Below are 27175 nucleotides of genomic sequence, written 5' to 3'. Positions count from 1 at the left end.
CTTGGCCCACAGGTTTAAGAAACTGGGAATTGGATACCAACACTTGGAGCAAATTCACTCACAAATTTAGATTTCTTGCTTTCCTTGAAACTCTGAGAGATCTGGCAGTGCTTGGCTGGCATTCCTGCCTGGTGTCACAGTCTGCTCCCGTCCACCCCCGTTCCCACTGCCCACTGCAGTTGCCTGCTGGCCTGGCCTCCTTAAGCATCCACGTTTGCTACCCTGGGCTTTAAATAGCAGCTGGACTTGGTTGCTGTTCCTGCAGTTCTTCTCACCTCCTGTTCCTCACGAGAACCACAGAGAGCCAAGGAGAATGCTTGCAACAGGGAATATGCTCCCTGTTTATGGATTAGGAGACTGAGACCCAGAGAGAAGGAGTAGCTTGCTAAAGACTGTGTAGTCAGAGTCAGGGCCGGACTGGGGCCAGGACCAGGTTTCTTCCCCCATGCCAGTGGGCCCTCAGCACTGTCCAAGCTCAGCCTAGCCCTCAAGGCCCTTGGGAGCCTCTCCAGGGCAACCCCAGGTATCTGGCCTTCTTGAGGAACACTTCTTCCTCACCTCCCCACCACAGGATTCACTCACCCGTGGTCATTCTTTTACAGGAAAAGAGTCTCAATCCAGACCCCAGAAGAGGGGTCTTGGATCTCCCACAAGCAAAAATTCAGGGCGAGTCCATAAAGTGAAAGCATGTTTATTAAAAAAGTAAAGGAATAAAAGAATGGCTACTCCAATTGCTTGAACTCAGGAGGCGGAGGCTGTAGTGAGCTGAGATCTCCCCACTGCACTCCAGCCTGGGCGACAGAGCAAGACTCTGTCTCAATAAATAAATAAACAAATAAATAAATAAATAAATAAATGACTACTCCATAGACAGAGCAGCCCTGAGGGCTGCTGGTTGCCCATTTTTATGGTTATTTCTTGATGACATGCTAAACAAGGGGTGGATTATTCATGCCTCCCCCTTTTAGACCGTATAGGGTAACTTCCTGATGTTGCCATGGCATTTGTAAACTGTCATGACGCTGGTGGGATTGTAGCAGTGAGGATGACTGGAAGTCACTCTCGTGGCCATCTTAGTTTTGGTGGGTTTTAGCTGGCTTCTTTACTGCAACCCCTTTTATCAGCAAGGTCTTTATGACCTGTATCTTGTGCCAACCTCCTATCTCATCCTGTGACTTAGAATGCCTTAACTGTCTGGGAATGCAGCCCAGTAGGTTTCAGCCTCATTTTACCCAGCTCCTGTTCAAGATGGAGTTGCTCTGGTTCACACGCCTCTAACAATTTCACAGATGCCTGTTGAGCCTGTCCATGTGCCAGGCACTCAGGTGAGGAATCAGCCCCATCCCTGCCCTGGAGAGGCAGAGGGAGCTGAGAATAAACAAGTAAACAGATAAATCAACACTGGACATCCTATTTTATTCAAAGAATAGGTCCCAAAGATATTATTTAATTTGTGCCTTTTTCAATTCATGACTAACCTTAATAGGTGGCAGGTTTTTCCCTTCTCCTAACTAAGTGGAATGAACTGCGGTATGGCAGGCATTAGCAATTCACTTGGTTCGCTGGCTTGGACACTTGCGAGTCTTGATGGTTTTTTTAAACAGTTTTGGATGGGCATCATTTCAAATGATACCCCTGTAGAGGATTGCTTGAGCCCGGGATGTTGAGGCTACAGTGAGCTGTGATCGCGCCATGGCACTCCAGCCTGGATGACAGAGCGAGACCGTCTCAAATGAAAAAAAAAAAAAGAACAAAACCCAAAAAAACCCAATGAAAGCCCTATTTGTTTCCTATTGCTACTGCAAAAAATTACCACAAATTTGGTGGCTTAAAACAATACACATTTATTCTCCTATAGTTCTGGAGGTCAGAAGTCTGAAATAGATCTCAATGGGGTAAAATCAAGTTCCTGGCAGGGCTGGTTCCTTCTGGAGGCTCCAGGGGGAGAATCTGTTTCCTTATCTTTTCCAGCATTTAGAAGCCACTTGCATTCCTTGGTTTGTGGCCCCTTCCTCCATCTTCAGAACCAGCAGCATAGGATCCATAAATCTCTCTCTCTAACTTCCTTCTTCCACTCATAAGGACCCTTGTGATAATCCAGAGTAATCCCCCCATATCCAGATCCTTAACTTAATCACAGCTGCAAAGTCCCTTTTGCTGAGTAAGGTCACATCTTCACGTGTTCTGGGGATTAGGATAGAGACTTCTTTGGTGCTGGTGGGCGGGGCCTATTCTGCCGGCCACACAGTCCAAGTGAAATGTACTAATATTTTCCATATAATGATGTTGCAGATGCATATAAAATATGCTATTGAGGGACCAAACAGGATACAGTAACAGAACAGTAGAGCATGGGGGCAGTCAGAGAAGGGTCCCCTGAGGAGGTGAACTGGGCTAAGTCCTAAAGGCAGAAACAGAGTCGTCCATGCCAAGGAGAGGGAGGAGCATTTTAGACAGAGGGAGAGGGCTAGGTGTGTGAAGTGCTGAGAGGGCACCCAGGAGACCTGCCGTGACAAATCTAGTGGCGTCCTCACAGGAGGGCTGGGGGAGACCAGTGGCCTCGTCTCTGCCGGCCACTGCTTCTGCCGCCTGGCCAGGGGCCCTCTTCCTGAGGGTCACACTCTCTAGCCAGCTGTTTTCTGCCCCTTCCCATTGCTGTCACCCGGACAGCCCCCACTCATGTTCCCTCCCTCATCGGAGCCTTTGGCCCTGGGGCCCACTCTCTTCTGCACCCAAAGTCCTCCCACACATTCACTCATTCAGCAGATGTTTGAGAATCTTCAGATGTGACGTAGCACCATGACTCAGCAGGCCAGTCCCCGCCCTCGTGGGACTCAGGGTCCAGTGTAGGGGGTGGGATTTGGTGCCATCACCCTCGAGGACTTGGCTGGTACCTGACCTGCAGCCAGAGCCCACTACCTGGGCCCCTCCTCTCCAGGGCCCCCTCAGCCCACAGCCTCCTGCAGCCACACCTGAGGGCTTGTCACTATTCAGGACAATTCTGCCTCAGGAATTAACATTTCTTTTTTTTCCCCCCTTTTTTTGAGACAGTCTTGCTCTGTCGCTCAGGCTGGAGTGCTGTGGCACGATCTCGGCTCCCTGCAACCTCCGCCTCCCGGGTTCAAGTGATTCTCCTGCCACAGCCTCCCAAGTAGCTGGGATTACAGGCGTGCACCACCTTGCTTCACTAATTTTTGTATTTTTAGTAAAGATGGGGTGTTGCCATGTTGGCCAGGATGATCTCTAACTCCTGACCTCAAGTGATCCACTCACCTGGGTCAGCCTCCCAAAGTGCTGGGATTACAGGCTGAGAATCAACATTTATTTCTTTTCTTTTCTTTTTTTTTTTTTTTTTGAGACAGAGTCTCCCTGTGTCGGCCCAGCGTGGAGTGTGGTGGTGCGATCTCGGCTCACTGCAAGCTCCACCTCCCAGGTCCACGCCATTCTCCTGCCTCAGCCTCCCGAGTAGCTAGGACTACAGGTGCCCACCACCATGCCCGGCTAATTCTTTTTTTTTTTTTTTTTGTATTTTTAGTAGAGATGGGGTTTCACCATGTTAGCCAGGGTGGTCTCGATCTCCTGACTTCGTGATCCACCCGCCTTGGCCTCCCAAAGTGCAGGGATTACAGGCGTGAGCCACCACGCCCGGCCGGGAGTCAATATTTCTAAGGTTTCACTCTGACCATGGCCCCCATCCCTCCCGACTCTCCCTTGGTCACTTGGTGCGATGAGTCCTCCGACCTCCCTCTTCCCATTCTCTGAGCCCTTCCTGCTTTCACTTGTCCATCTCCAGGTGGCTCCTAGGCTTTCTCTGCAGCCATTGTCCTCAACTTTTCCCCAGGTCCTCCTTTCCTCACGCCCTCCTGGCCAGAAAACCACAAAACCTCAGATCTAGCCAGTAGCTTGGCTTTGCCTGCCTTCCCCCAACCCCAGCTGCACCAGGGGCACATGCGACCCCTTATCCATGCCTCCAGTCTCTTGTCTTACCTCCAGGCAGCATTCGCCTGGTTAGCCACCCTTCTAGAAACTCTCTTCTTGCTTCTAGGCTCTGTGTCCTCCTGGTTTCCTCCAACCTCTCTGGTCCTGTTTCATTGGCTGTGGGTTCCTTTTGCCTTTGCCACCCCTCAAATGGGGCTTCTCGCTCACACCAGTGAGTTTTCAGTGCTTGCAGACCCAACACCCTCTTTTTATAACAAATATTTTTTAATACGTCCTTTTCCACACTAAGCTGAAATTCAAGGGTAATATATCTTCCTACACACATAATTTGTAAAAAATCAATATAACGCCCTAATTGCAATATGAAGGAGAAAAAGCAGGGAAGTGACTTCTAATAAAATAATATTATGGCAATACACAAATGCCTGGGTGTGGCTACACCAGAAGACAGAATGCGACAGTCGGCGCCTGCTTAGAATGAGCAAGTGGCATGATGAGAAGTAAGATCATTTAACAGAATTATGTTGCCACTTGATATCTGACACATCGAAATAGTTGACAAATGAGTATGTTTGTGCAAATACAAGTCACTGTGAGCATGATGATTTGCTAATGCAGCTGGTGCAAGGGTCTTGACTTGGGTCTTGAGTTCGAGTGGAGCTGCTGTCAGAGACAGATGATTTCCCCCAACGGTGAGCAGCTCTCAGCAAAGTCCCAAACAAAACAACATCCAGTCATCCCTCAACTAAAACAAGAGGTGCATTTCTGGAAATTTTGGTTTATATTATAATCATGTAAAAAAAATACTTGGGTTTTTAATGTACCAAGGAGTTAGGCTCAGATAATCACAGAACAGGTATTCCCTGTTGTTGAGACCAGGCCTCGAATTATCCAGCTGTCCTACTCTGACCACCAGTGGCCCACACTTTACCAAACACCTCCCAGGGTGCCCTCCCCACCAGAGACCACTGTTCCATACACCTTGTCAGGGGCCATCTCACCAGCTGCTGGACTTCCCATGCTATGCTCATACTAACACTTCTGAAGTCATCTCTAGACCCCTCCATGTGTCCAGCCCCCTGGGATTGCTCCTCTTGGGAGCCCAACAGGCATCTCCATACTGACCTTGTGCAAAACAGAGCTCATGTCTTTACTCCGAAATCTGACTCCCAGTCTGTGTTCCCTCCGCTGCCTTAGTGAGTGGCCCCATCACCACCACCAGTCATCCACACTGTGTCCTCAGGGGCTGGAGGGTGCCCGGTGTACCAGGCACTGAGTAATTTTTGTTGTTGTTGTTTTGTTTTTATTTTTTTATTTTTGAGACGGAGTTTTGCTCTTGTTGCCCAGGCTAGAGTGCAGTGGCACGCTCTCGGCTCACTGCAACCTCCACCTTCCGGGTTCAAGTGATTCTCGTGACTCAGCCTCCTGAGTAGCTGGGATTACAGGTGCCAGCCACCATGTCTGGCTAATTTTTTGTATTTTTAGTAGAGACAGGGTTTCATCATGTTGGCCAGGCTGGTCTCGAACTCCTGACCTCAGATGATCCACCCACCTTGGCCTTCCAAAGTTCTGGGATACAGGCGTGAGCCACTGTGCCTGGTCAAATAATTTTGGTTTGCATGAATGGCAGCATTGACCTGTAAGATGGGTTTGGAGAGACTTAGTTTCTGGAGAGGTTGAGTCAGACCCTGGGTCTTTGTGTCTGATTTTATTTTGCAGGAGGCTGTTTAATTTATCTCTCTCTATCAAGCCCTCACTCCATCCCCATCCCAGTGCCTAGCATAGCTTTGCACATGTGTTCTGCAGAGGACAGCTGCTGTTTTCATTATTACGTGCTGGGAATGTGAGGGTAGGAGGTCTGGGAGGCCCTTTTCAGCATCTCCTCTGCCTTCAGGCCCCTCAGATCTGTATGGTCTACAGGGACCCTGGCCATTCTTACTTGCCCTCGGAGGGAGGACAGAGGAGGCCACGGTAAGACAAGCGGTTGCTCTGGGGTCCTGCAGCCAGGCTGGTGGGAGCCTATTCTCCCGGGTCGGTCCTGTGTCACCAAGACAATGAGAGCAAACACTTGCATAGCACTTGCTGGGTGCCAGATGAACTCAGTCACTCTTCACAAAACCCAGTGAGGAAGGGCCTACAATTGTACTAACTTCACAGGTGAGGAAACTGCAGCACAATTCCAAGGTCACCCAGCAAGGCAGTGATGGAGAAGACAGGATTTGGGGATTTTCCAGAGATCTTTCTATGATTGATTTCTAATTTACCTCCATCGTGGTCAGAGAACATTCTCTAGAGGACTTTAATCCTTTTAAATTTATTGAGACTTGCTTTAGAGCTCAGCATATGGTCTGTCCTGGTAAATGTTCTATGTGGAGTTGCATTGAATGTGTTTCTGCTGTTGGTCCAGGGTGCAGTGTTCTATAAGGGTCAATTGGGGCCAGTAGGTTGATCATGTTATTCAAGTCTTCTCTATCCTTACTGATTTTCTACTAACTGTTCCATCAATTATTGAGAGGAGTTTTGAAACCTCACCCTGTAATTGCAGGAAATTTATCCTTTTCTCTTCAATTCTATCCATTTTTGCCTCATGCATGTTGAAGCTTTGTAATTAGGCGCACAAATGTTTAGAGGACTGTTATGTCCTCTAGGTGAATTGACCCGTGCCATTATATAATGTCTCTCCTTATTCCTGGTAACATTCCTTGTTCTGAAGTTAACTTTATTTGATACTAATATAGGCACTCTGGCTTTCTGATGCTTAATGTTTGCATAGCATATCTTTTCCCCATTCTTTTACTCTCAACCCATCTAGATTATTATATTTAAAGAGCATTCCTTTTCTTTTCTTTTAAATAGAGATAGGGTCTCACTTTGTTGCCCAGGCAGGTCTGGAACTCCTAGGCTCAAGTGATCCTCCCATCTTGGCCTCCCAAAGTGCTGGGATTACAGCTATGAGCCACCACACCTGACCAAGTGTGTGGTGAGTACTGGGGAGTGCAATGGTGTGATCTCAGCTCACTGCAACTTCCACCTCCTGGGTTCAGGTGGTTCTCCTGCCTCAGCCTCCCAAGTAGCTGGGACTACAGGTTCATGCCACCACACCCAGCTAATTTTATATTTTTAGTAGAGGCAGGGTTTCACCATGATGGCGAGGCTGGTCTCGAACTCCTGACCTCAAGTGATCCACCCGCCTCTGCCTTCCAAAGTGCTGGGATTACAGGCATGAGCCATGCCCAGCCCCAAGTGTGTTTCTTATAAACAGTGTATACTTAGGCCTTGGAGCAAGGTTTGGCCAACTTTTTCTGCATTGGGCCAGATAGTAAATTTTTTTTTTTTTTTTTTGAGATGGAGTTTTGACCTGTTGCCTAGGCTGGAGTGCAGTGGTGCAATGGCACAATCTCGGCTCACTGCAACCTCTGCCTCCTGGGTTCAAGCAATTCTCCTGCCTCAGCCTCCCAAGTAGCTGGGACTACAAGCGCACGCCAGCACGCCTGGCTAATTTTTTGTATTTTAGTAGAGACGGGGTTTCACCGTGTTGCCCAGGCTGGTCTTGAACTCTGGAGCTCAGGCAATCCACCCGCCTCAGCCTCCCAAAGTGCTGGGATTACAGGCATGAGCCACCGTGTCTGGCCAGTATTTTCTTTAAAATTTTATATATATGTAATAGTTGTACATATTTTTGGGAGTACAGGTGATTTTTTTTTTTTTTTTTTTGAGATGGAGTCTTGCTCTGTCACTCAGACTGGAGTGCAGTAGTGTGATCACGGGTCACTGCAGCCTCAACCTCCCAGGCTCAAGTGATCCTCCCACTTTAGCCTCCTGTGTATCTGGGATCACAGGTGTGCACCACCACACCCGGCTAAATTTTTTTATTTTTGGTAGAGACGAAGTCTCACTGTGTTGCCCAGGCTGGTCTCAAACTTTTGGGCTCAAGCAGTCCTCCCACCTCAGCATCCTGAAATGCTGGGATCAGGGTAATTGGGAAATCCATCACCTCAAACATTTATATTTTCTCTAAGTAAAGATGTTTTTAAATCTTTATCTTTATTCTTATTTTTTTAGAGACAGGGTCTTGCTCTGTCTCTAGGCTGGAGTGCTATGTGTTTATAGCTCCCTACAGCCTCAAACTCCTGGGCTCAAGGGATCTTCCTGCCTCAGCCTACTGAGTAGCTAGGACTACATGCCTGGCTAATTTTTTTTTATTTTCTTTTTTTTTTTTTGTAGAGAGTTCTTACTTTGTTGCCCAGGCTGGTCTTGAACTCCTGGCCTCAAGCGATCTTCCTGCCTCAGCCTCCCAAAGTGCTGGGATTACAGGCATGAGCCACTGCTCTGGCCCTAAGTAAATATTTTGGACTTTGTTGGTCACATGGTCTTTGTTCCAGCTACTCAATCTTCCATTGTAGTATAGAAGCTGTTGTAGATGATACATTAAATGAATGAGTGTGGCTGTGTTCCAATAAAATTTATTTATGGATACTGACACTGAAATTTGAATTTTATATAAATCATGTGTCATAAAATATTCCTTTTTTTTTTTTTTTTTGAGGCAATATCTCACTCTTGCCCAGGCTGGAGTACAGTGGTACAATCTTGGCTCACTGCAGCCTCAACCTCCCAGGCTTAAGGAATCCTCCCACCTCAGCCTCTTGAGTAGCTGGAACCACAGGCACCTGTCACCAAGTCTGGCTAACTTTTTGTAGAGATAGGGTTTCGCCATGTTGCCCAGGCTGGTCTCAATTCCTGGGCGCAAGTGATCCACCCACCTTGGCTTCCCAAAGTGCTCGGATTATAGGAGTGAGCCACTGCGCCCAGCCTGTTCTTCTGATTTCATTTTAACCATTTAAAAATGTGAAAACCGGCCGGGCTTGGTGGCTCACGCCTGTAATCCTAGCACTTTGCGAGGCCGATGTGGGCAGATTGCCTGAGCTCAGGGGTTCTAGAGCTGCCTGGGCAACAAGGTGAAACCCCATCTCTACTAAAATACAAAAAATTAGCCAGGCGTGGCGGTGTGCACCTGTAGTCCCAGCTACTCAGGAGGCTGAGGCAGGAGAATTGCTTGAACCTGGGAGGCAGAGGTTACAGTGAGCTGAGATCATGCCACTGCACTCCAGCCTGGGCAACAGAGAGAGACTCGATGTCTCCAAATAAATAAATAAATAAACAAATAAATACACACACACATACATGTGTATATACATATATACATATATGTATATGTAAAAACCATTCTTAGCTTATGGGGCTGTACAAAAATAGACAGCAGGCCAGATATGGCCTGTGGGCCATAGTTAGCCAGCCGCTGGTTCAAACCACTTACCCTTAATGTAATTACTGATATGGTTAGGTTTAAATCTACCAACCTGCTGTTTGTCCCATCTGTTCTTTGTTCCCCTTTTCCTCTTTTTCTACATTTAGGGGGTTTACTGGGACTTTTCTTTCCTTTTCTTTTCTTTTTGAGACAGGGTCTCACTCTCACCCACGCTGGAGTGCAGTGGCACGAACACGACTCCTGGGCTCAAGCCATCCTCCTGCCTCAGCCTCCTGTGTAGCTAGGACCATAGGTGCACTCTACCATGCCCAGCTAATTTTTTAAATTTTTTGTAGAGACAGGATCTCACTTCATTGCCCAGGCTGGTCTCAAACTCCTGAGCTCAAGCAATTTGCCCACCTTGGCCTCCCAAAGTGATGGAATTACGGCATGAGCCACTGTGCCTGGCCTGTTGGGATTTTTAAGATTCTGCTTATCTCTACTCTTGACTTGTTAACTATACTACTTTGTTTTATTTTTCTTAGTGGTTTTCTGGGTTTACAATATGGATCTTTAATTTATTACAAAATACTTTTTTTTTTTTTGAGATGGAGTCTCGCTCTGTTGCCCAGGCTGGAGTGCGGTGGCGCGATCTCGGCTCACTGCAAGCTCCGCCTCCAGGGTTCATGCCATTCTTCTGCTTCAGCCTCCGGAATAGCTGGGACTACAGGCACTCGCCACCACGCCTGGCTAATTTTTTTGTATTTTTAGTAGAGACGGGGTTTCACCATGTTAGCCAGGATGGTCTCGATCTCCTGACCTCGTGATCCGCCCACCTCGGCCTCCCAAAGTGCTGGGATTACAGGCGTGAGCCACCGCGCCCAGCCACAAAATACTTTCAAGTAACATTATACCAATGCACATAAGATATAAGACCTTGACAACATGATATGTTCCTCTCACCCTCCTGTCCTTTGAGCTCTGCATATCTTATGAACCCCACAATACATTAGGGGTGTGTGTGTGTGTATGTTAGTAAATGCAGCTGGGTGTGGTGGCTCACGCCTGTAATCCCAACACTTTGGGAGGCCGAGGTAGGAGGATTCCTTGAACCCAGGAGTCTAACACCAGCCTGGGCAACATAGCGAGACCTCATCTCTACAAAAACTAAGAAACATTAGCCAGGCATGGTGATGCACGCCTGTGGTCCCAGCTACGTGGGAGGCTGATGTGGGAGAATTGCTTGGGTCCGGGAGGTTGAGGCTGCAGTGAGCTGTGTTCATGCCTCTCCACCCCAGAGCAAGACCCTGTCTCAAAAACAAAACCAAACCACTAAATGCTTCGTAAGGAAATTTGAAAGTGGGAATATATTTTTTATATTTAGCCACAAATCTACCATTTGAAGAGGGTGCCCTTCACCCCTTCTGGTACATCCACGTTTCTATCTGGTGTTGTGTTTCTTTTACCTGCAGAACTTCCTTTAATGTTTCTTGCTGTGCGGGTCTGCTGGCAATTAATTCTCCCAGCTTTGGTTTTGTATGAAAAATGTGTTAGTGTGTCTTCTTTGAGGGATATTTTTGCCTGCTGTGGAATTCTAGGTTGACAGTTTGTTTTGATTTTTCTTTCAGCATGTTGCATCGTCTTTGGGCTTGCACACTCTCTGACAAGAAGTCAACTGGCACTGTTATCTTTGATTCTCTGAATGTAATATATTTCTCCCCTTCTAGCTGCTTTTAAGATGTTTCTCTTTATTGCTGGTTTTCAGCAATTGATTATAATGTGTCTTGGTGCGTTTTATAAATATGTGTGTTTAGCCTACCTGGGGTTTATGGAGTTTACATCTGCAAGTTTATGGTTTTCATCAAATTTGAAAAGTTGTAGGCCATTACTTCATCAGACTTTTTTTGGTTATCCCTTTCTCTCCTCTCTTTCTGGAACTCCAGTCACATAGGTAAAGCCACTTATTTCTCAAGCCATTGAGGCTCTGTGCTCATTTTCATCACTTTTTCCTTTCTGTGCTTTATTTTGGATAGATTCTATTGCAGTCTTCAAATTCTCTAATCTTTTTATTTTTTTTGAGATGGAGTTCCACTCTTGTTGCCCAGGCTGGAGTGCAGTGGTGTGATCTCAGCTCACAGCAACCTCCACCTCCTGGGTTCAAGCAGTTCTCCTGCCTCAGCCTCCCAAGTAGCTGGGATTACAGGCATGCGCCACCACGCTCAGCCAATTTTGTGTTTTTAGTAGAGACGGGGTTTCTCCATGTTAATCAGGCTGGTGTAGAACCCCTGAGCTCAGGCAGTCCGCCCATGTCGGCCTCCCAAAGTGCTAGAATTACAGGTGTGAGCCACCATGCCTGGCTTTTTTTTTTTTTTTGAGACAAAGTCTTACTCTGTTGCCCAGGCTGGAGTGCGGTGGCACAATCTGAGCTCACTGCAACCTCTGCCTCCCAGGTTCAGGCAATTCTCCTGCCTCAGCCTACTGAGTAACTGGGATTACAGGCATGCACCACCACACTTGGCTAATTTTTGTATTTCTAGTAGAGACGGGTTTTCGCCATGTTAGTCAGGCTGGTCACAAACTCCTGAACTCAGGTTATCCTCCCTCCTTGGCCTCCCAAAGTGCTGGGATTACAGGCGTGAGCCACCACGCCCAGCATTTTTTTTTTTTTTTTTAAAGATAAGGTCTCAGCCTGGCCAACATGGCAAACCCTGTCTCTATGAAAAATACAAAAATTAGCTGGGCATGGTGGCGGGTGCCTGTAATCCCAGCTATTCAGGAGGCTGAGGCAGGAGAATCACTTGAACCCGGGAGGCAGAGGTTGCAGTGAGCCGAGATCGCACCATTGCACTCCACCTTCAGCTTGGGACAGAGCGAGACTCCATCTCAAAAAATAAATAAATAAAATAAAAAAATAAAGATAAGGTCTCACTTAGTCGTTCAGACTAGAGTGCAGTGACGACCAGGCTCACTGTAGCCTTAAACTCCTGGCCTCAAGTGATCCTCCCACCTCAGCCTCTCAAGTTGCTGGAACTATAGGCAGGCACCACCACACCCGTCTAATTTTTTTATTTTTCTGTAGAGACAGGGTCTGGCTATGTTGACCAGGCTTATCTCAAAGTCCCAGCCTCAAGTGATCCTCCCACGTCGGCCTCCCAGTGTGCTAGGATTACAGGCATGAGCTACTGTGCCTGGCCCAAATTCCCTCATCTTTTCTGCTGCCAGTGTCTAATCTGTGTAATCCCTTTCAGTAAAATTTTTCTTTCAGATATGTGTATATCATTCTCTAAAAGTTCTGTTCACTTCTTTTTTATGTCTTCTGTTCCTTTCGTTACGTTCATGTTTTTCTTTATACTCTTGAGCATTCTGAATATATTTATAATAGCTGTTTCCATGTCCTTATCTGTTAATTCCATCATCATCTATGTCAATTCTGGGTCTGTTTCGATTGAGTGATTTTTCTCTCAGTTATAGGTCACACTTTCCTGCACCTTTGTTTACCTGGTCCTTTTTTTTTTTTTTTTGAGACAATAGTCTTGCTTTGTTGCCCAGGCCAGAATGCAGTGGTGATCTCGGTTCACTGCGACCTCCACCTCCTGGATTCCAGCGATTCTCGTGCCTCAGCCTCCCAAGTAGCTGGGATCACAGGCGTGTGCTATCACACCCAGCTAATTTTTGTATTTTTAGTAGAGACGGGGTATTGCCATGTTGGCCAGGTTGTCCTTGAACTCCTGGCCTCAAGCAATCTGCCCACCTCAGCCTCCTAAAATGCTGGGATTACAGGTGTGAGCCACCGTGCCCAAGCTGGTCTTTTTTAAAAAAAATTACGTAATAGGCTGGGCACAGTGGTTCATGCCTGTAATCCCAGCACCTTGGGTGGGTGAGATGGGCAGATCACCTGAGGTCAGGAGTTCAAGGCCAACCTGCTAACATGGTGAAACCCCATCTCTACTAAAAATACAAACATTAGTCAGGCGTGCTGGCAGGTGCCTGTAATCCCTACTACTCAGGAAGCTGAGGTGGGAGAATCACTTGAACCCAGGAGTGGCCAAGATCACACCACTGCACTCCAGCCTGGGTGACAGAGTGAGACTCTGTCTAAAAAAAAAAAAATACATAACAGACATTGTTTACATTGCTGAATATATTTCTTTAAAGAGTATTAGAGACTTTTTCTGGAATCAAGTTACTTGTGAATTACTTTGATACTTCTAGGCCTGTTTTTAAGCTCTTTTAGTGCAGCTTTAGCATTGCCTTTATTCTAGGGCTAATTTAACCTGTTTCTAGTATGTTACACTTTTGGATCTCTACTGAATGTCTCATGTATTCAATGAAATCTTTCTATTCTGGCTGCAGGGAGCTCAAAAGACTCTCAGCCCTGTGTCAACTCTAAGAATTGTTCTCTCCTTGAAAGTTGCTCTTATCCAGCCCCACAGAGTTTCACCCCATGCATGCACAGATTGATATTCAGCCAAAGACTCAAGGGGACCACCAGTTTCTGAACCCTCTCTCTCTTTGCAGCTCCCTCCTCTCAGGCACTCTATCCCCCAAATTCCAGCCATCTTGGCCTGCCTGATCACCAGTCTCCGTCTCTGCAACTCAGCAGGATTGCTGAGCTGTTTGGGCTTCCCTTCCTATAAATTAAATCCAGCCAAGCAGCCTAGACAATGATAAGACTCATTTTGTTTCTCTTCTCAGGAATCACAGTGCTATGATGCCTGTTGTCCTATGTCTTTAAATAGTTTCCTGGCCAGGTGTGGTTGCTCACACCTGTAATCCCAGCACTTTGGGAGGCTGAGGCAGGTGGATCACCTGAGGTCAGGAGTTCGAGACCAGCCTGGCCAACATGGTGAAACCCCGTCTCTGCTAAAAATACAAAAATTAGCTGGACGTGATGGCGGGCACCTGTCATCTCAGCTACTTGGGAGGCTGAGGCAGGAGAATCACTTGAGCCCCAAAGGTAGAGGTTGCAGTGAGCTGAGATCGTGCCACTGCACTCCATCCTGGCCGACAGAGCAAGATCTGTCACAAAAAAAAAAAAAGAAAAAAATTTCCTGTATTCTGTCCAGCTCTTTAGCTGTTTATGGTGGGAGGGTATTTCCAGACCATATTACTCTTTTATATCTGGAAGTAGAAGTCTCCGGATGCAATATTTACAACCAGGAAGTCTGGCTTCAGAATCCACACTCCCCACTTCTGCACCCAGCAGTCACTGAGCCTTCCAGATGCTGGGGTCACTTGGGAGGGGCACCACCAATGGGGGGCATGGCCACGGGGACAGGTCGGCAGGGGTGACTCCAGCCCGTGGCTAACCCCTCCTTCCCTTCAGGTGGGCCTTCACCTTGATCATCATCTCCTCCTACACGGCCAACCTGGCCGCCTTCCTCACCGTGCAGCGCATGGAGGTGCCTGTGGAGTCGGCCGATGACCTGGCAGATCAGACCAACATCGAGTATGGCACCATCCACGCTGGCTCCACCATGACCTTCTTCCAGGTGGGGCCACCAGAACCTCTCAGTCGTGGTGTTGGGATCCCTGCCATATAAAGCAGCTCAGGATGGGTCTGGGTAGGGTCTCCTGGGTCAGAGGGACTGATTGTCAGTGACAGCCTGGAGGCTGGGGAGCAGAAAACACACTTGTGCTGTCATGGGGCTCGCAGCTGGCTGGCTAGGGAACTGGGGAATGGGGGCAGGGAGGCATATGTGGTATCAAGTGTCAATGTCATATGGGCCAAATGGGATCAAGGAGGCTGCTGGAAGGGTCGGGACCAGGAATATGGGCTGACAGAGAGAAAGGAAGGCCCTTCAAGGTGAAAAGTGCTTGATCCTTTGTATTTTGGGGTGGTGGGAAAGAAAGAAAAGGAAAGCAAGCTTGGCAGGGAGGTCCTAGTGGTCTAAAGGAGGCCTGAGTTGGGCAGGGGCCACTGGCTGGAGGGTTAAGGGGGAGGAGGTGGAGGTGCACTCACCGGGCCCCCAGGTGGGTGGTGGGCCCAGCGGCTGTGGGGATGACTTGGACCTGGCCTGGATAGTTTGTCTGTCTCATCTCTCTCCTCTGCCTTTGGCTCTTTCTGTCTTCCTTTGATCACCTTGCATTCTCCTGGGTTGAAGGAGACTTCCTGGAGGATGGGAAGGGCTCGGGGAAAGGAAGTGGCTGGAAAGACCCTCCCATCTTCCCCTTGTGCTCCCCCTGCCCAGAATTCACGGTACCAAACGTACCAGCGCATGTGGAACTACATGCAGTCGAAGCAGCCCAGCGTGTTTGTCAAGAGCACAGAAGAGGGCATTGCCCGCGTCCTCAACTCCCGCTACGCCTTCCTGCTTGAGTCCACCATGAACGAGTACCACCGGCGCCTCAACTGCAACCTCACCCAGATCGGGGGACTCCTTGACACCAAGGGCTACGGCATCGGCATGCCGCTGGGTACGGCACAGCGCGGTGTGGAACACAGCAGGGCCATGGGCATCCAAAACCACCTGTGAGCTGGCCCAGGACCGGGTCGGGCACCCCCGAGGCAGGCTGGGTGTGTTGCATGTGGCCTTCTGGCTGTATGGTCTTGGGCAGGCGACATCACCATCCTGAGCCTCTGCGCCCTCAACCTGCAAAACCAGGCCTAGCAGCAATCCAGCTCTCCCAGAGCTGTTGGGAGAATTCAGTGAGACTGTGTGTACAATTCAGTATATGTGGGTGATGGGGCTTGCTGTCTTCCCCCAAGGGCCCTGTGGGGGTGAGGACCTGGTCTTATTTGTTTCCTATTTCTTGCATAAAACCTATAGCCTGGCTCAGAGCAGGTGCTTGAAAAATGCTTGTAAGATGGATGGGAAGGATGGAAGGATCTGGTAGGGAGACTTGTATGTGCCTATTTATATTTCAGAACACGTTTGGTGTTTTTTTTTTGTTTTTTTTTTTTTGAGACAGAGTCTTGCTCTGTCGCCCGCCTTGGCCTCCCAAAGTGTAGGGATTACAGGTATGAGCCACCTCGTGTGGCCCAGGACATGTTTTTCCAGGACTCAGTGCTGGAACTCACGACCAAATTGTCACCAAATATTGGCATTTTGGCTTTTAAAATCATCTATGTACTGATGACGCCTGTATCAGTTATCTATTACTGCACAGCAAATTGCCCCAGATCTTAGCAGCTTTGTAGGTGAGTCGGTGCCAGGGAAGCAGTGTAGCTTGGTGCTTGGAGGACAGGCTCAGGAGTCACACCAACCTGGATTCAAATCCCAGTTCCGGCTGGCCACTGTGGTTTATGCCTATAATCCCAGTGCTTTGGGAGGCCAAGTCAGAAGGATCACTTGAACCTAAGCGTTTGAGACCAGCTTGGGCAATATAGCAAGGCCCTGTCTCTACAAAAAATTAAAAAATTAGCCAGGTATGGTATGCACCTGTAGTCTCAGCTACAGGCTGAAGTAGGAGGATCGCTTGAGCCCAGGAAGTGGAGGTGGCAGTGAACAATGATCGTGCCACCGTATGCCAGCCTGGGTAACCAAGTGAAATTCTGTCAAAAAAAAAGAAAGAAAGAAATCTCAGTTTCCTCCCTGACTCAGTGCACAGCCTTAAGCAAGTGTATCACTTTCGTCATTCAGAAACACTTGCCTCAGGTGGGATACCTGCCCCACAGGATCATCATAATACCTGAATAAACCCAGGGTCTGGCACACAGTTGGTGCCTGGTAGATATTAATCACTTTCACCTGCCCATGTCTCTGGTTCTGTGGTAGTTGGTCAGGAAGTATCTTGGTCAATGAAGAAATAAGTATAGAATAGGGTGTGTGGGGTGTTGAAGCCCAAGGATGGCTTAAGGGCAGGACCTGAGGGTGGGGAGGAGAGGTGGTCCAGGGAGAGGTGTGGATGGGGATTCGTCTGGTGTCCTACTGCATGCCAAGTCCTGCACTGGATGCTAGGATACCCTGGCGGGGCTGCAGACGACAGATGATAAACACATAGCCATATAATACAGTGTTAGGTGGTGACAGCTGCTCCAAAGTAAATTAAAGGGAAGACACTGATGGAGTGGGGGGCTTGGTGCCATTTTAAATAAAGTCGTCAGAATAGACTCCCTGGGGAGCCAGCATGTGGGCAGAGACCTGGATGAAGTGCAGAGAGGGACATTCCAGGCAGAGGCAAAGGTCCTAAGACAGGACTGTGTGTGATGGATTCGGGGAGCAGCCAGGAGGCTGATGAGGCTGGAGCTGAGAGCCGTGGGGGTGAGGGTGTCTGAGAGTGGCCGAGGGGAGGAGCTTGCAACAGGCAGCCATGGAGAGTCCTGAGCACAGGAAAGGCATGGCTTCTGACTCTTCCTAACACTGTCTTTCTGGCTGCTGTGTTGAGAGGAGACTGGGCGGGGGGTGAGGAGAGGCCGCAGGGAAGACCCCGGGCATGCGGTAGAGGCGGGGGAAGGCCGTGGTGAGGGCATAGTTTGGGGTTTGGGGCGGGCAGGGCTGCGGGGCCCCGATGGCTGGTCCAGCCCCTTGTGTGCCCGCCCAGGCTCCCCATTCCGGGATGAGATCACACTGGCCATCCTGCAGCTTCAGGAGAACAACCGGCTGGAGATCCTGAAGCGCAAGTGGTGGGAGGGGGGCCGGTGCCCCAAGGAGGAGGACCATCGAGCTAAAGGTCAGCTCCCGCGTGTGGTGTCCCCTTCCCACAGCCCCCTCCCAGCCCCCTTCCCACACAGCCCCAACTCCATGGCTCCCCAACTCCCTTCGCCCCCCCAACTCCCTTTGCCCCCCAGGTTTGGGCATGGAGAACATTGGCGGCATTTTTGTCGTGCTCATCTGTGGCCTCATCATTGCTGTCTTCGTGGCAGTCATGGAATTCATATGGTCCACACGGAGGTCAGCTGAGTCCGAGGAGGTGAGGAGGCTGGGGGTGGGGGTGGGCAGGAACAGGGACCCCCGGGGGCTGAGGTGTGTGAAGAGTGTGGCATTGGGAGCCATACCTGGAGGGTGGTGGGGATCGCGAGAAGGGGGCAGAGGAATGCAGGAGGTGGGGAAGTAAGAGAGCTGATGGGGCCAGAGAATCAGCGCGTGAGGAAGAACAGGAGGGAAAGTAGGCACAGGGAGCAATGACGATGCAGGGAGAGGAGGTGAGGGACAGGATGTGGGGAGCCACAGAGGCAGAAAAGCAAGAAGAAATAAGAAGAGAAACAGGGCCAAGTGCGGTGGCTCACACCTGTAATCCCAGCACTTTGGGAGGCCTAGGCGGGCGGATCACTTGAGGTCAGGAGTTCAAGATCAGCCTGGCCAACATGGTGAAACCCCATTTCTACTAAAAATACAAAAATTAGCCGGTGGTGGTGCACACCTGTAATGCCAGCTACTCGGGAGGCTGAGATGGGAGGATCACTTGAACCCGGGAGGTGGAGATTGCAGTAAGCTGAGATTGCACCACTGCACTCCAGCCTGGGTGACAGAGGGAACCGGAAGAGGACACAGCCCTGGACTGGTCCCACACTGTGTTCAGGAGGGCTGCTTCCGTGTCCCTGGGGGCCGCCCAGCAACACCCCTGCATTTCCAGACCCATTCGTGCTCTTGCACCCCTGGACTGCTGGTTCCCTGCTTCCCCTCTCTCTGTCAGCCTCCAGCCCTTCCTCCCCCTCCTCACATCCAGCAGCTGACCTTACATCTACTCCCCAGACCCCGGCTCTGCATCCAGGTGCCTGCCAGTGTTCTGCACTTGGCCCGAGGACTGCTCTGAAGGAGCCGTCCATGCTGCTAGTAAAGGTGCCCTCCACCCGTGTCCAGGTTGCCTTCCCAAGGACATCCCTCCAGCAAGTCTGTCCTTTCCTCCTGCAGCATCAGTTGTTCTCTCTTTATTGGATTCAGGCCACCAACATACAAATATGCTGTCATTTCTCCATTCTTAAAGAAACCCTCTCCTGACCTCACTTTCCCTCCCAGCCACTGCCCACTTTCTCCCCTTCTCTTTACAGCCTTGGCAGTGGTGGGGGGGTCTCCCTGATGCTTCCAGTTTCTTCTTTCCTCCCATTTCCTCTTGCCCCCACTCCAGTCTGGCATCTGTCCCTGCCACTCCACCGAAGCCACTCTTGTCACCAGCAACTTCCATGTCTGAAATCCCAGGTCTCAGGCCTCATGTATATGAGGTAGCAATGGGCTTCGGCACAGCCAGTCACTCTCAATCCTCAAAGCCCGTTCTTCCCCTTCTCCCACCTCTCCGGTTACTCCTTCCCAGGATCCCTCGTTGAGTTCCTCTTTCTCCCCAGGCTCTGTTTGTTGTGGGGCTCCAGGGCTCAGTCCTTAGACTGCTTCTCTTCTCAGTCTTTCTCCACTTCTTCAGTGATCCCACCAGCCAAATGGCTCTTAAGACCCCCTATGTGCTGGTGACTCTTATGTTAGTTATCTGTTGCTATCATAACAAATGACCTTAACAGCTTTTAAAAAGCCAGCTTCCATTGGTTCACAGTTTCTGTGGGTCCAGAGCCTGGGAGCAGCTTAGCTGGATGTTTCTGGCTGCCATGGGTCTCTGATGAGGTCATAGTCATGTTTTTTGGCCAGACTGCTGTGGTCTGAAGGCTCAACAAAGGGTGGAGGGTTCCGTTCTAAGATGGCTCACTGTCCCAAATGTCCCCATGGGATTTTAGTTTCTGGAGGTGGCCAAGTGACAACATGGAGAGACCAATTTCATTGAAAGATGATTTTTGCCCAGGTGTGGTGGCTCACGCCTGTAATCCAAGCACTTTGGGAGGCTGAGGAGGGCAGATCACGTGAGGCCAGGAGTTCAAGACCAGCATGGCCAACATGGTGAAACCCTGTCTCTACTGAAAACACAAAAATTAGCCAGGCGTGGTGGTGCACACCTGTAGTCCCAACTACTCAGGAGGCTGAGACAGGAGAATTACTTGAATCCGGGAGGTGGAGGTTGCAGTGAGCCGAGATTGCACCACTGCCCTCCAGCCTGGGTGACAGAGTGAGACTATCTCAAAAAGAAACAGAAAGAAAAATTATTTTTATTCCTTAACATTTCCCAGGAGAAGGGGAAACAGCTTACGATTGACCAGTTTGGATAATGTCAGTGGACTCTGGGCTACAGGGGCTGTCCCTACTTATCTGGTACCTGGCCCCGGGTTGATTTAGGTCAGGAAGAATATTGACTTGGTATGTGAGAGTTAGGTAAAGGGGGAGGTTGGAGGTATAGACTCGGGATTGGTTGGTTTGCACTTGAAAGGCAGCTGAGCCCTCTGCTATCTCTAAGGCTTGGCTAGTTCTGGGAGGGGTAGTCTCTCCCCAGCCTGCAAGATGTTTAAAGTGTCAAAACATCCTGAGACACAGAAAATAAAAAACATGATGAATACACTCACATGGCAGTTGGCAGGAGGCCTCAGTTCCTCAAACAAGGACCTCTCCAAGGACTGCTTGAGTGTCCTCACACCATGGCAGCTGAGATCCCCCAGGGCGAGTGATCAGAGAGAGCAAGGCGGAAGCAGAATGTGCAATGGCCGAACCTTATTCTGTTGGTCACACAGACCAGCTCTGATACAGTGTCAGAGGGGATTACACAGGGGTGTGGATGTGGGAGGTGGGATCTTGAAAGCTGCCTGCCTTAACCCACAAATATGTGTCTCCCCTGAAGCCAAGATCTGCAACTTCAGCTCCACACTTGGTATCTCCACTTGGATATCTGATAGGTGTGCACGTGACGCGATGTGTCCAACATTGGGCTTCTGCCCACCTGTGAGGCAATTTGGTCCTTCCACTTGCTCGGGCCAAAATATTGGAGCTTTCTTTCACTATTCTCTCTCTTCCATGCCCCGTATCTGATCTCTTAGCAGATCCTATTGGCTCCACCTTCAGAATATGTCCAGAATCCAGCCCCTTCTCAGATCGCTCTGGTCCAGCCACCCCTATCTCCTGCCCAGGTTATTGTCATAGCTTCCTCCATGGGCTTCCTGCTCTTGCCTTGGCGTCCCTACAATCTGTTCTCAACACAGAGTGATCCTATGAAAACACAGCACTCCTCTACCTAAAGCTCTCCAATGATTCCCATCTGACTCTTCCATTCTGATTTTGAGAATGAAAGCCAAAAGTCCTTCCAGTGGTTTATGGGCCTTACCAGAGCTGGCCGCCACTGCTCCTTTGACCTCATTTCCCTGTCTTCCCTGTGCACGCTCCCCTCCAGCCACGCTGACCTGCTTGCAGTGCCTCAGACGTGCCAAGTCACTCCCACCTGGGCGCTTTGGCCCTGCCCGGTTATCTGTCCAGCACGCTGGCCTCCCAGGTCTCCACGTGGCTAACCCTGTCTTTATTTAAGGATCCTTCTCTCAGTGAGGTCTTCCTTGACTGTCCTGTCTCAGAATTCATCATCACTCCCTACCCATACACTTTAGGCCTCTTCCCGATTTTCTTTCTTTCCAAAGCACTCACCACGCCTAACACACTACATACATGTCTGTTATCTTCTGTCTCTGCACACTTGAGCATAACCTCCACGAGGGCTGGGACTTCTGTCTGTTTCCTTCTCTGCCATATCCCCAGTGCCCAGAACAGTGCCGGGCACACAGCAGGCCACAGGTAAATATGCCTTGCAATAATGAACGCATGGATGAGGGGCAGAGGATGGGAAATCAGGAGGGAAGAACTGGAGAAAATTTAGAGACAGTGAAAAGACCAGAGGGAAGTTGGAAGGTGAAGGGCAGATTCAGGAACAAACGCAGAGAAGAATGGAGACATTGAAGATAAGTGAGGACAGGTGGAGAGGGGAGGCAGAAAACACGGGGGAGATAAAGGGAAGAGAAGTGGGAAGGGAAGCGAGGGCAGAAGGAAGAAAGACCGGGGCGAGGAAAGGAGGAGGAGGAGTGGGATGTGGAGAGGGGTTGGGGGAGGCGGGAGGCGGACTGCGCCGGGACGGTGACCGCCCGCGCCGCCCCCAGGTGTCGGTGTGCCAGGAGATGCTGCAGGAGCTGCGCCACGCCGTTTCTTGCCGCAAGACGTCGCGTTCCCGCCGGCGCCGACGCCCGGGTGGCCCGAGCCGGGCCCTGCTGTCACTGCGCGCGGTCCGCGAGATGCGCCTCAGCAACGGCAAGCTCTACTCGGCCGGCGCGGGCGGGGATGCGGGCGGCGCGCACGGGGGCCCGCAGCGCCTCCTGGACGACCCGGGGCCCCCCAGCGGAGCCCGACCCGCCGTCCCCACCCCCTGCACCCACGTGCGCGTCTGCCAGGAGTGCCGGCGCATCCAGGCGCTGCGGGCCTCGGGGGCCGGCGCGCCTCCGCGTGGCCTGGGCGCCCCCGCCGAAGCCACCAGCCCGCCCCGGCCGCGGCCTGGCCCCGCCGGCCCCCGGGAGCTGGCGGAGCACGAGTGACCACGGGCGGGGCTGTGCGGGCGCCCGGACTGACAGCAGGGACGGGGCCCGCCCCAGGGCCCAACAGTCCCCGCTCCCGCAGCGGGCGCGGGACAGGACTTGTGCGCCGGCGCCCCGGACGCCGCGATTTTGCCTTTGGTTCCCGGTGAAGTCCCAGGCCCGGCTCTGGAGCCCGCCTGCGCCCCCCAGTGGACTCGCGAGAGGGTGCCGCGGGCGAGAAGGGCGCAGGAACCGAGGACTCCAGGGGCTGGCGACTTCGGGGGCCGCTCTGGGAAGCGGAAAGCAGTCAGCGGAGAGGACCCCATTCTGGGACTGCTCAGGCTCCCCAAGACTTGACGCAGCCCCCCACGCTTCTGGAGGTGGGGAGGGCCTCTGGACAGATGGGTGTCCCCTGGTGCCCCTCCACTCTTCTCTTCCTCTCTTTTTTGGGGGGAGAAACCTCGGAATTTCTATGAGACCTCCCCCAGGGAGGGGGTCAATTGGGCCCCCATCCCTCCCCTTGCCACATCTCAGCCCCTGTTGGAATAAAAAAAAGAACAAAACCCCAGAACTGGGGATACCGTCTCTCATTTCCTGGGGGGGTGAGGGCTTTGGAGGCTTGGGTCCCCGGGGCACCTGCTGAGAACCAGAGTGAGCCTCGATGGTTACTTCCATGCTTTCTCCACCCTCAGCCGTGCCCACAGGCTGCAGGCCAGCCCGGGTCCCAGCAGCTGGCCCCTCTCCACTGACCTTCTCTCAGGACAGAGGGAGGCTGCGACAGAGACCCTGAGACAGATGGAGAGATGCAGGGATCTGGAGACGCGGAGACACCGGAAGCGGAGACACAGAAAGAAAGCAGATGGGGCTGGGGGAGGGGAGGGCCAGTGAGCTGTTGAGTGTGGCCCTGCCTGGGGTGGCGAGTGTGTGCCTGGGCCGGGGTGATTCAGTGACGTTGTGATCGTGTGTGCACGCATCCGCGAGGCCATCTTCAACTGTCTGTGACTGTGACCCCGTGTTTCTGTTGAAAATGTACCTCCCCAGCCCCAAGAGAGGAAGTGAGGAATCCCAGTAGACTGGGGGGTGGGCGGGCGGGCAGGGGTGGGAGAGGCTGAAGGGCTGATGGCGCAGGAGAAAGGTGGGTCCGCCTTCTGTCCCCGCCCTCCCTCGCCCCGCCGGAGGTTTCTGTGGAAACTGCAGCTGAGGAAGGACGAGTGAAGGTCACACAGCAAGAGCCAAAACGAGGCCGAGCAGAAAGGGAGAGATGGAGGGATGGCGAGAGACAGAGATGGGGAGAGACAACGAAGGGGGCAGAGTGGGCGGGAGGGGGATGGGGGGAGAGAGCTAGAGGACACAGAGCCGGCGAGACAGGGAGAGAGGCTGGGTGAGGTGAGAGAAGACTGGAGAAAGAATAGAGGGCTGAGACTAGAGGTGAAGCGGGAGGGTAAGAGACACCCGGAGTTGGGGTGAGAGACAGGAAGCCATAAAAAACTAAATGGAGCCTGGAGGGGGCTGGAACGGAGAGGAAAGCCTGACTGGAAGGGTCCCAGAGAGAGCGAGGCTGGGCCTGTCCCTGGGCGGCGGCCCGGGGCTTGGGAGCTGTCCGTTCAGCACCCAGTTGGCCAGCCTGAGCCCAGCGCGCCCGACTTCCCTCCAGGGCCGGCCTGCCCTGCGCAGTCCTGGCAGGCCGGCCACACCCTGGGAGACCCCTCCCCGCACACAGCGCCCCCCGTCGCCACCCGTCCCCTTCTGCGTCTCAGACCCTAGTTGCGTGCCCCTCGGACAGGTGTGGGGGCGGGCACCAGTCTCTCTCTGGTGTCTCGCATCTGTCTCCACGTCTCTTACACACTCCAATCAATGTCTCTGCCGTTGGGCCGGACTCTCTGTCGAGGTGACTAGAACATGATTACAGACATTTCTGGTTTCTCCCCCTTCTCTGTCCCAGTGCCTCTAGGCCAATTCCCTCTGGGGTCTCCCCAATTTCTGAGTCCCCGGTCCTCTACCAGGTTTCTGCTCAGGGTCTCCCCCTGGCCTTTATCTCTGAGTCTCCCTAGTTTACCAAGCCTGTCTCTGCCTGGCTGTCTACGTCCCTCTGTCTCTGTCACCTTCACTGAACTCTTCTGTTGCTCTGTCTCCGTGTTCTCATCTCTGCGTCTGCCAATCTCTCTCTCTGTCTTTTTCAATCTGTCAGTATCTGCCTCTCTCTGGTTCTGGGCTGCCTGTCTGTTTCTCCCCCTGTGTCTCTCCTTCCGCCTCTCACATCTAGCTCCCCTATCCCCCTTTATCCCTGTGACCTTCCCAGGTCTTTCCTTCTCACCGCCCCCCCTACTTCTGCAGAGCCTCACCGGGAGCACGATGCACAGTCATCAGTCTCATCAGGCTTGTGCCTGAGGAGAGAGTGCATGAGGGGGGACGTGAGCTTGTGTCTGAGGTGGGATGGGAAGGCCTCGAGGCCTCCCCCGGCCCAGCTGGAGAGCAAGAGCAGACAGAGCCTAGAATCTCCTGGAATCCAGGCCTCCCCCACCTCCCCAGGCTTCTCTGTCTCCCCAATCCCATTCTTGATGGCCCAGGCCCATGCCTCTAGGCCAAGCTGTTAAGAGAAGGAAAGGAGGATATGTTGATAGGCTCTCTCTCTCCCAGGAAGAGGGCAGAGTTGGGGAGGGGGCATCTGGGGGCGAGGCATCTGGGTTAAAAGATGTGGCTCCTCCCCCTTTCCCAGTCTCCATGGCAACAGCCCAGTCTGCAGGCCCAACCTCCTTTGCTGCAGAAGCAGCCTCCCTGTTACCATGGCAACAAAGGACAGCGAGAAAGATGGGGATGGGTCAGAGGACAGGATTGGGATGGGACTCTGGGCACTGGGGAAAGCCCCCATTCACTCTCTGGCCCTGTCTCTGTCCGTATGCTGTGGCTCTGAATCTCTGTGTTTCTGTGCCTCTCTCTGGCCTTCAGCCTTTCACACATTTCCCTGCACCAGGTCCTCGACCTTCACCCACCCACCCTCATACACCAAGCTCACTCCCTGTCCCTTGCCTGTGTCCCCCACATCTCCTATCCCATAGGTGGAAAGGATACCCACATTCTGAGAAAGCTACAAGGTCAAATGCTCTCTGTCTGTCTCTCTCTCTTCCCCTTCTACCATCCCCAGGGAGAGTCTGGGGTGTGCTTCATAGAACAAAGTGGTGTTGGAATGAGTGGGGAGGCCTCAACTTCTTGGCTCTAGTGGGGTGGCTGATGGAGTGTTGTGTGTCGGCGGCAGGCCTGGGGTGTGGGTGCCGGCTGTGTGTCTGTGTGTGTACATATACTGTGACGAGGTACGTGTGTCATGTGGGTGACGGCGTTGGGGTGTGTTTAGAGGTGCAACAAAGATGTCTGCGATAGTGCTGCAATAACGTGATGTGTGTATGTGTGGGAGGTGTGTGGGTGTCGCGTGACTTGTGTTTGAATTATTGTGCTATGTGTAAGTGTGTGCACCTTTTTGTCTGTCATTCACAGTTAGCATTGGCAACTTTGCACTGTGGGCCGTTGCTCATGCCCAGACATACTGGGGAGCAGTGTGTGTGAGGATGTGTGCGACATTATGGGATCATGCCACGATGTCCACAAAGGCTGATGTAGTGTGTCTGGAGGCAGTGTGAGGCCTGTGCATGTGTGATGGTGCTGAGTGCAGGTGTGTGTTGGTTTATGGGTTGCACAATGTGGGTTTCTATATGAGATGGTGGGAGGTCAGGTGTGGTAGAGTGTGTGATGTGTGAGTCTGTGATTTTCTGAGTGTCCGTGTTAGTCTGCACAGCACTTTGTGGCTGTGATTGTGATTCTCTTGTGGTGTGATGGGTGTGTAAAATGTGTGCCCTATGTGTGTTTCACTCCTATATGTTTGAGACTCTGTGTGTGATGGGGTAGTGGTATGTGTGTGAGGGTACATGCTGGCATGTGGTGGGATATGAGTGCAACCCTGTGGTGTGTGCGTGTCCCCAGCATCTGGGCTGTCAGTGTGATGGTCCTGTGTAACTGTGACGCTGGGCATTTTCTGGGCCTCCTGGGGCCATCCTCCACCGTGTTGTGTCTCCCGTGTACCCTGTGCGGTTGTGGCTCATTGGATAGCTCAGGCGTAGTGGGGGGGCACCCACAGTGAGGGAATCTCAGGGCTCCTCCCTCCAGCACCCCTCCTCAATTGCAGGGCCTTGCTTGCTCTCTTGTGTTCCCCTCCAACTTCCCCTCTTGCAGGGCCCTCTCCCTTAACAGCACTACCCCTCACCGTCTCCAGGGGCCCTGGTGCCACACTGCAGTGATTCACCGGGCTTTCCTCCCACCCCGTGTCACTACTCGCCCCCCCACCCCCAGCGTACCCTTCTCGGTGGTGGCACACCCCCACAATGAGAGGATTTCCGGGTTCTCTTTCCCTGAGCGCCCCTTCTTGGAGGCCCTACTCCATATTGAGGGGGTCTCCAAGTCCCCTATTGCGGGGGTCTCTGGGAATCCCCCCACCCCCGCAGCGCTCCCCCTTCGCGGCCGCGCAGCCACTTTGCGGAGCCCAAGGGGAGGACAGCTGCAGTACCAGGGGCGGGGCCGCGGGCCGTCCATCAGCACGGCGACGCCCCTGATTGGCCAGCGCCGCCCCCCTCCCGCGGACGCGGGCATATGAGGAGGCGGAGGCGGCGGCCGCCGCAGCCTCTGTGCTGTGGGACCAGAGGAAGGAC

General features: G+C 51.8%; 3 protein-coding genes across 9 annotated transcripts in view; 2 read left to right on the top strand and 1 right to left on the bottom strand.

Moving 5' to 3' along the window:
- Positions 1–23535, top strand: part of GRIK5 (glutamate ionotropic receptor kainate type subunit 5) — a 76780-nt gene extending 53245 nt beyond the window's left edge. For 5 of the 6 annotated variants that reach the window (XM_054540509.2, XM_063720116.1, XM_063720113.1 and 2 more), the window contains 5 exons: positions 14514–14679; positions 15379–15604; positions 17672–17800; positions 17919–18040; positions 22074–23068. In XM_054540509.2, the coding sequence (XP_054396484.2) occupies positions 14514–14679; positions 15379–15604; positions 17672–17800; positions 17919–18040; positions 22074–22502 (1072 nt within the window). In that variant the 3' untranslated portion in view covers positions 22503–23068. Of the gene's footprint in view, positions 1–14513; positions 14680–15378; positions 15605–17671; positions 17801–17918; positions 18041–22073; positions 23069–23173 lie in introns of those variants that run through there. The other variant, XR_010138625.1, reaches the window with a different exon arrangement.
- Positions 1–27175, bottom strand: part of LOC103888610 (CEA cell adhesion molecule 6) — a 913736-nt gene that overhangs the window by 645277 nt on the left and 241284 nt on the right. The window lies entirely within an intron of this gene.
- Positions 27143–27175, top strand: part of ATP1A3 (ATPase Na+/K+ transporting subunit alpha 3) — a 27628-nt gene continuing 27595 nt past the window's right edge. For both annotated transcript variants that reach the window (XM_054540514.2, XM_024237140.3), the window contains exon 1: positions 27143–27175. This exon is cut by the window's right edge and continues 133 nt beyond it. The gene's annotated coding sequence lies outside the window, so the exon portion shown is untranslated.

Source organism: Pongo abelii, chromosome 20, assembly GCF_028885655.2.
Source record: "Pongo abelii isolate AG06213 chromosome 20, NHGRI_mPonAbe1-v2.0_pri, whole genome shotgun sequence".
Classification (NCBI taxonomy): domain Eukaryota; kingdom Metazoa; phylum Chordata; class Mammalia; order Primates; family Hominidae; genus Pongo; species Pongo abelii.
The sequence above is the reverse complement of the archived record's forward strand: the minus strand, read 5'-3'. Positions and strand labels throughout refer to the sequence as shown.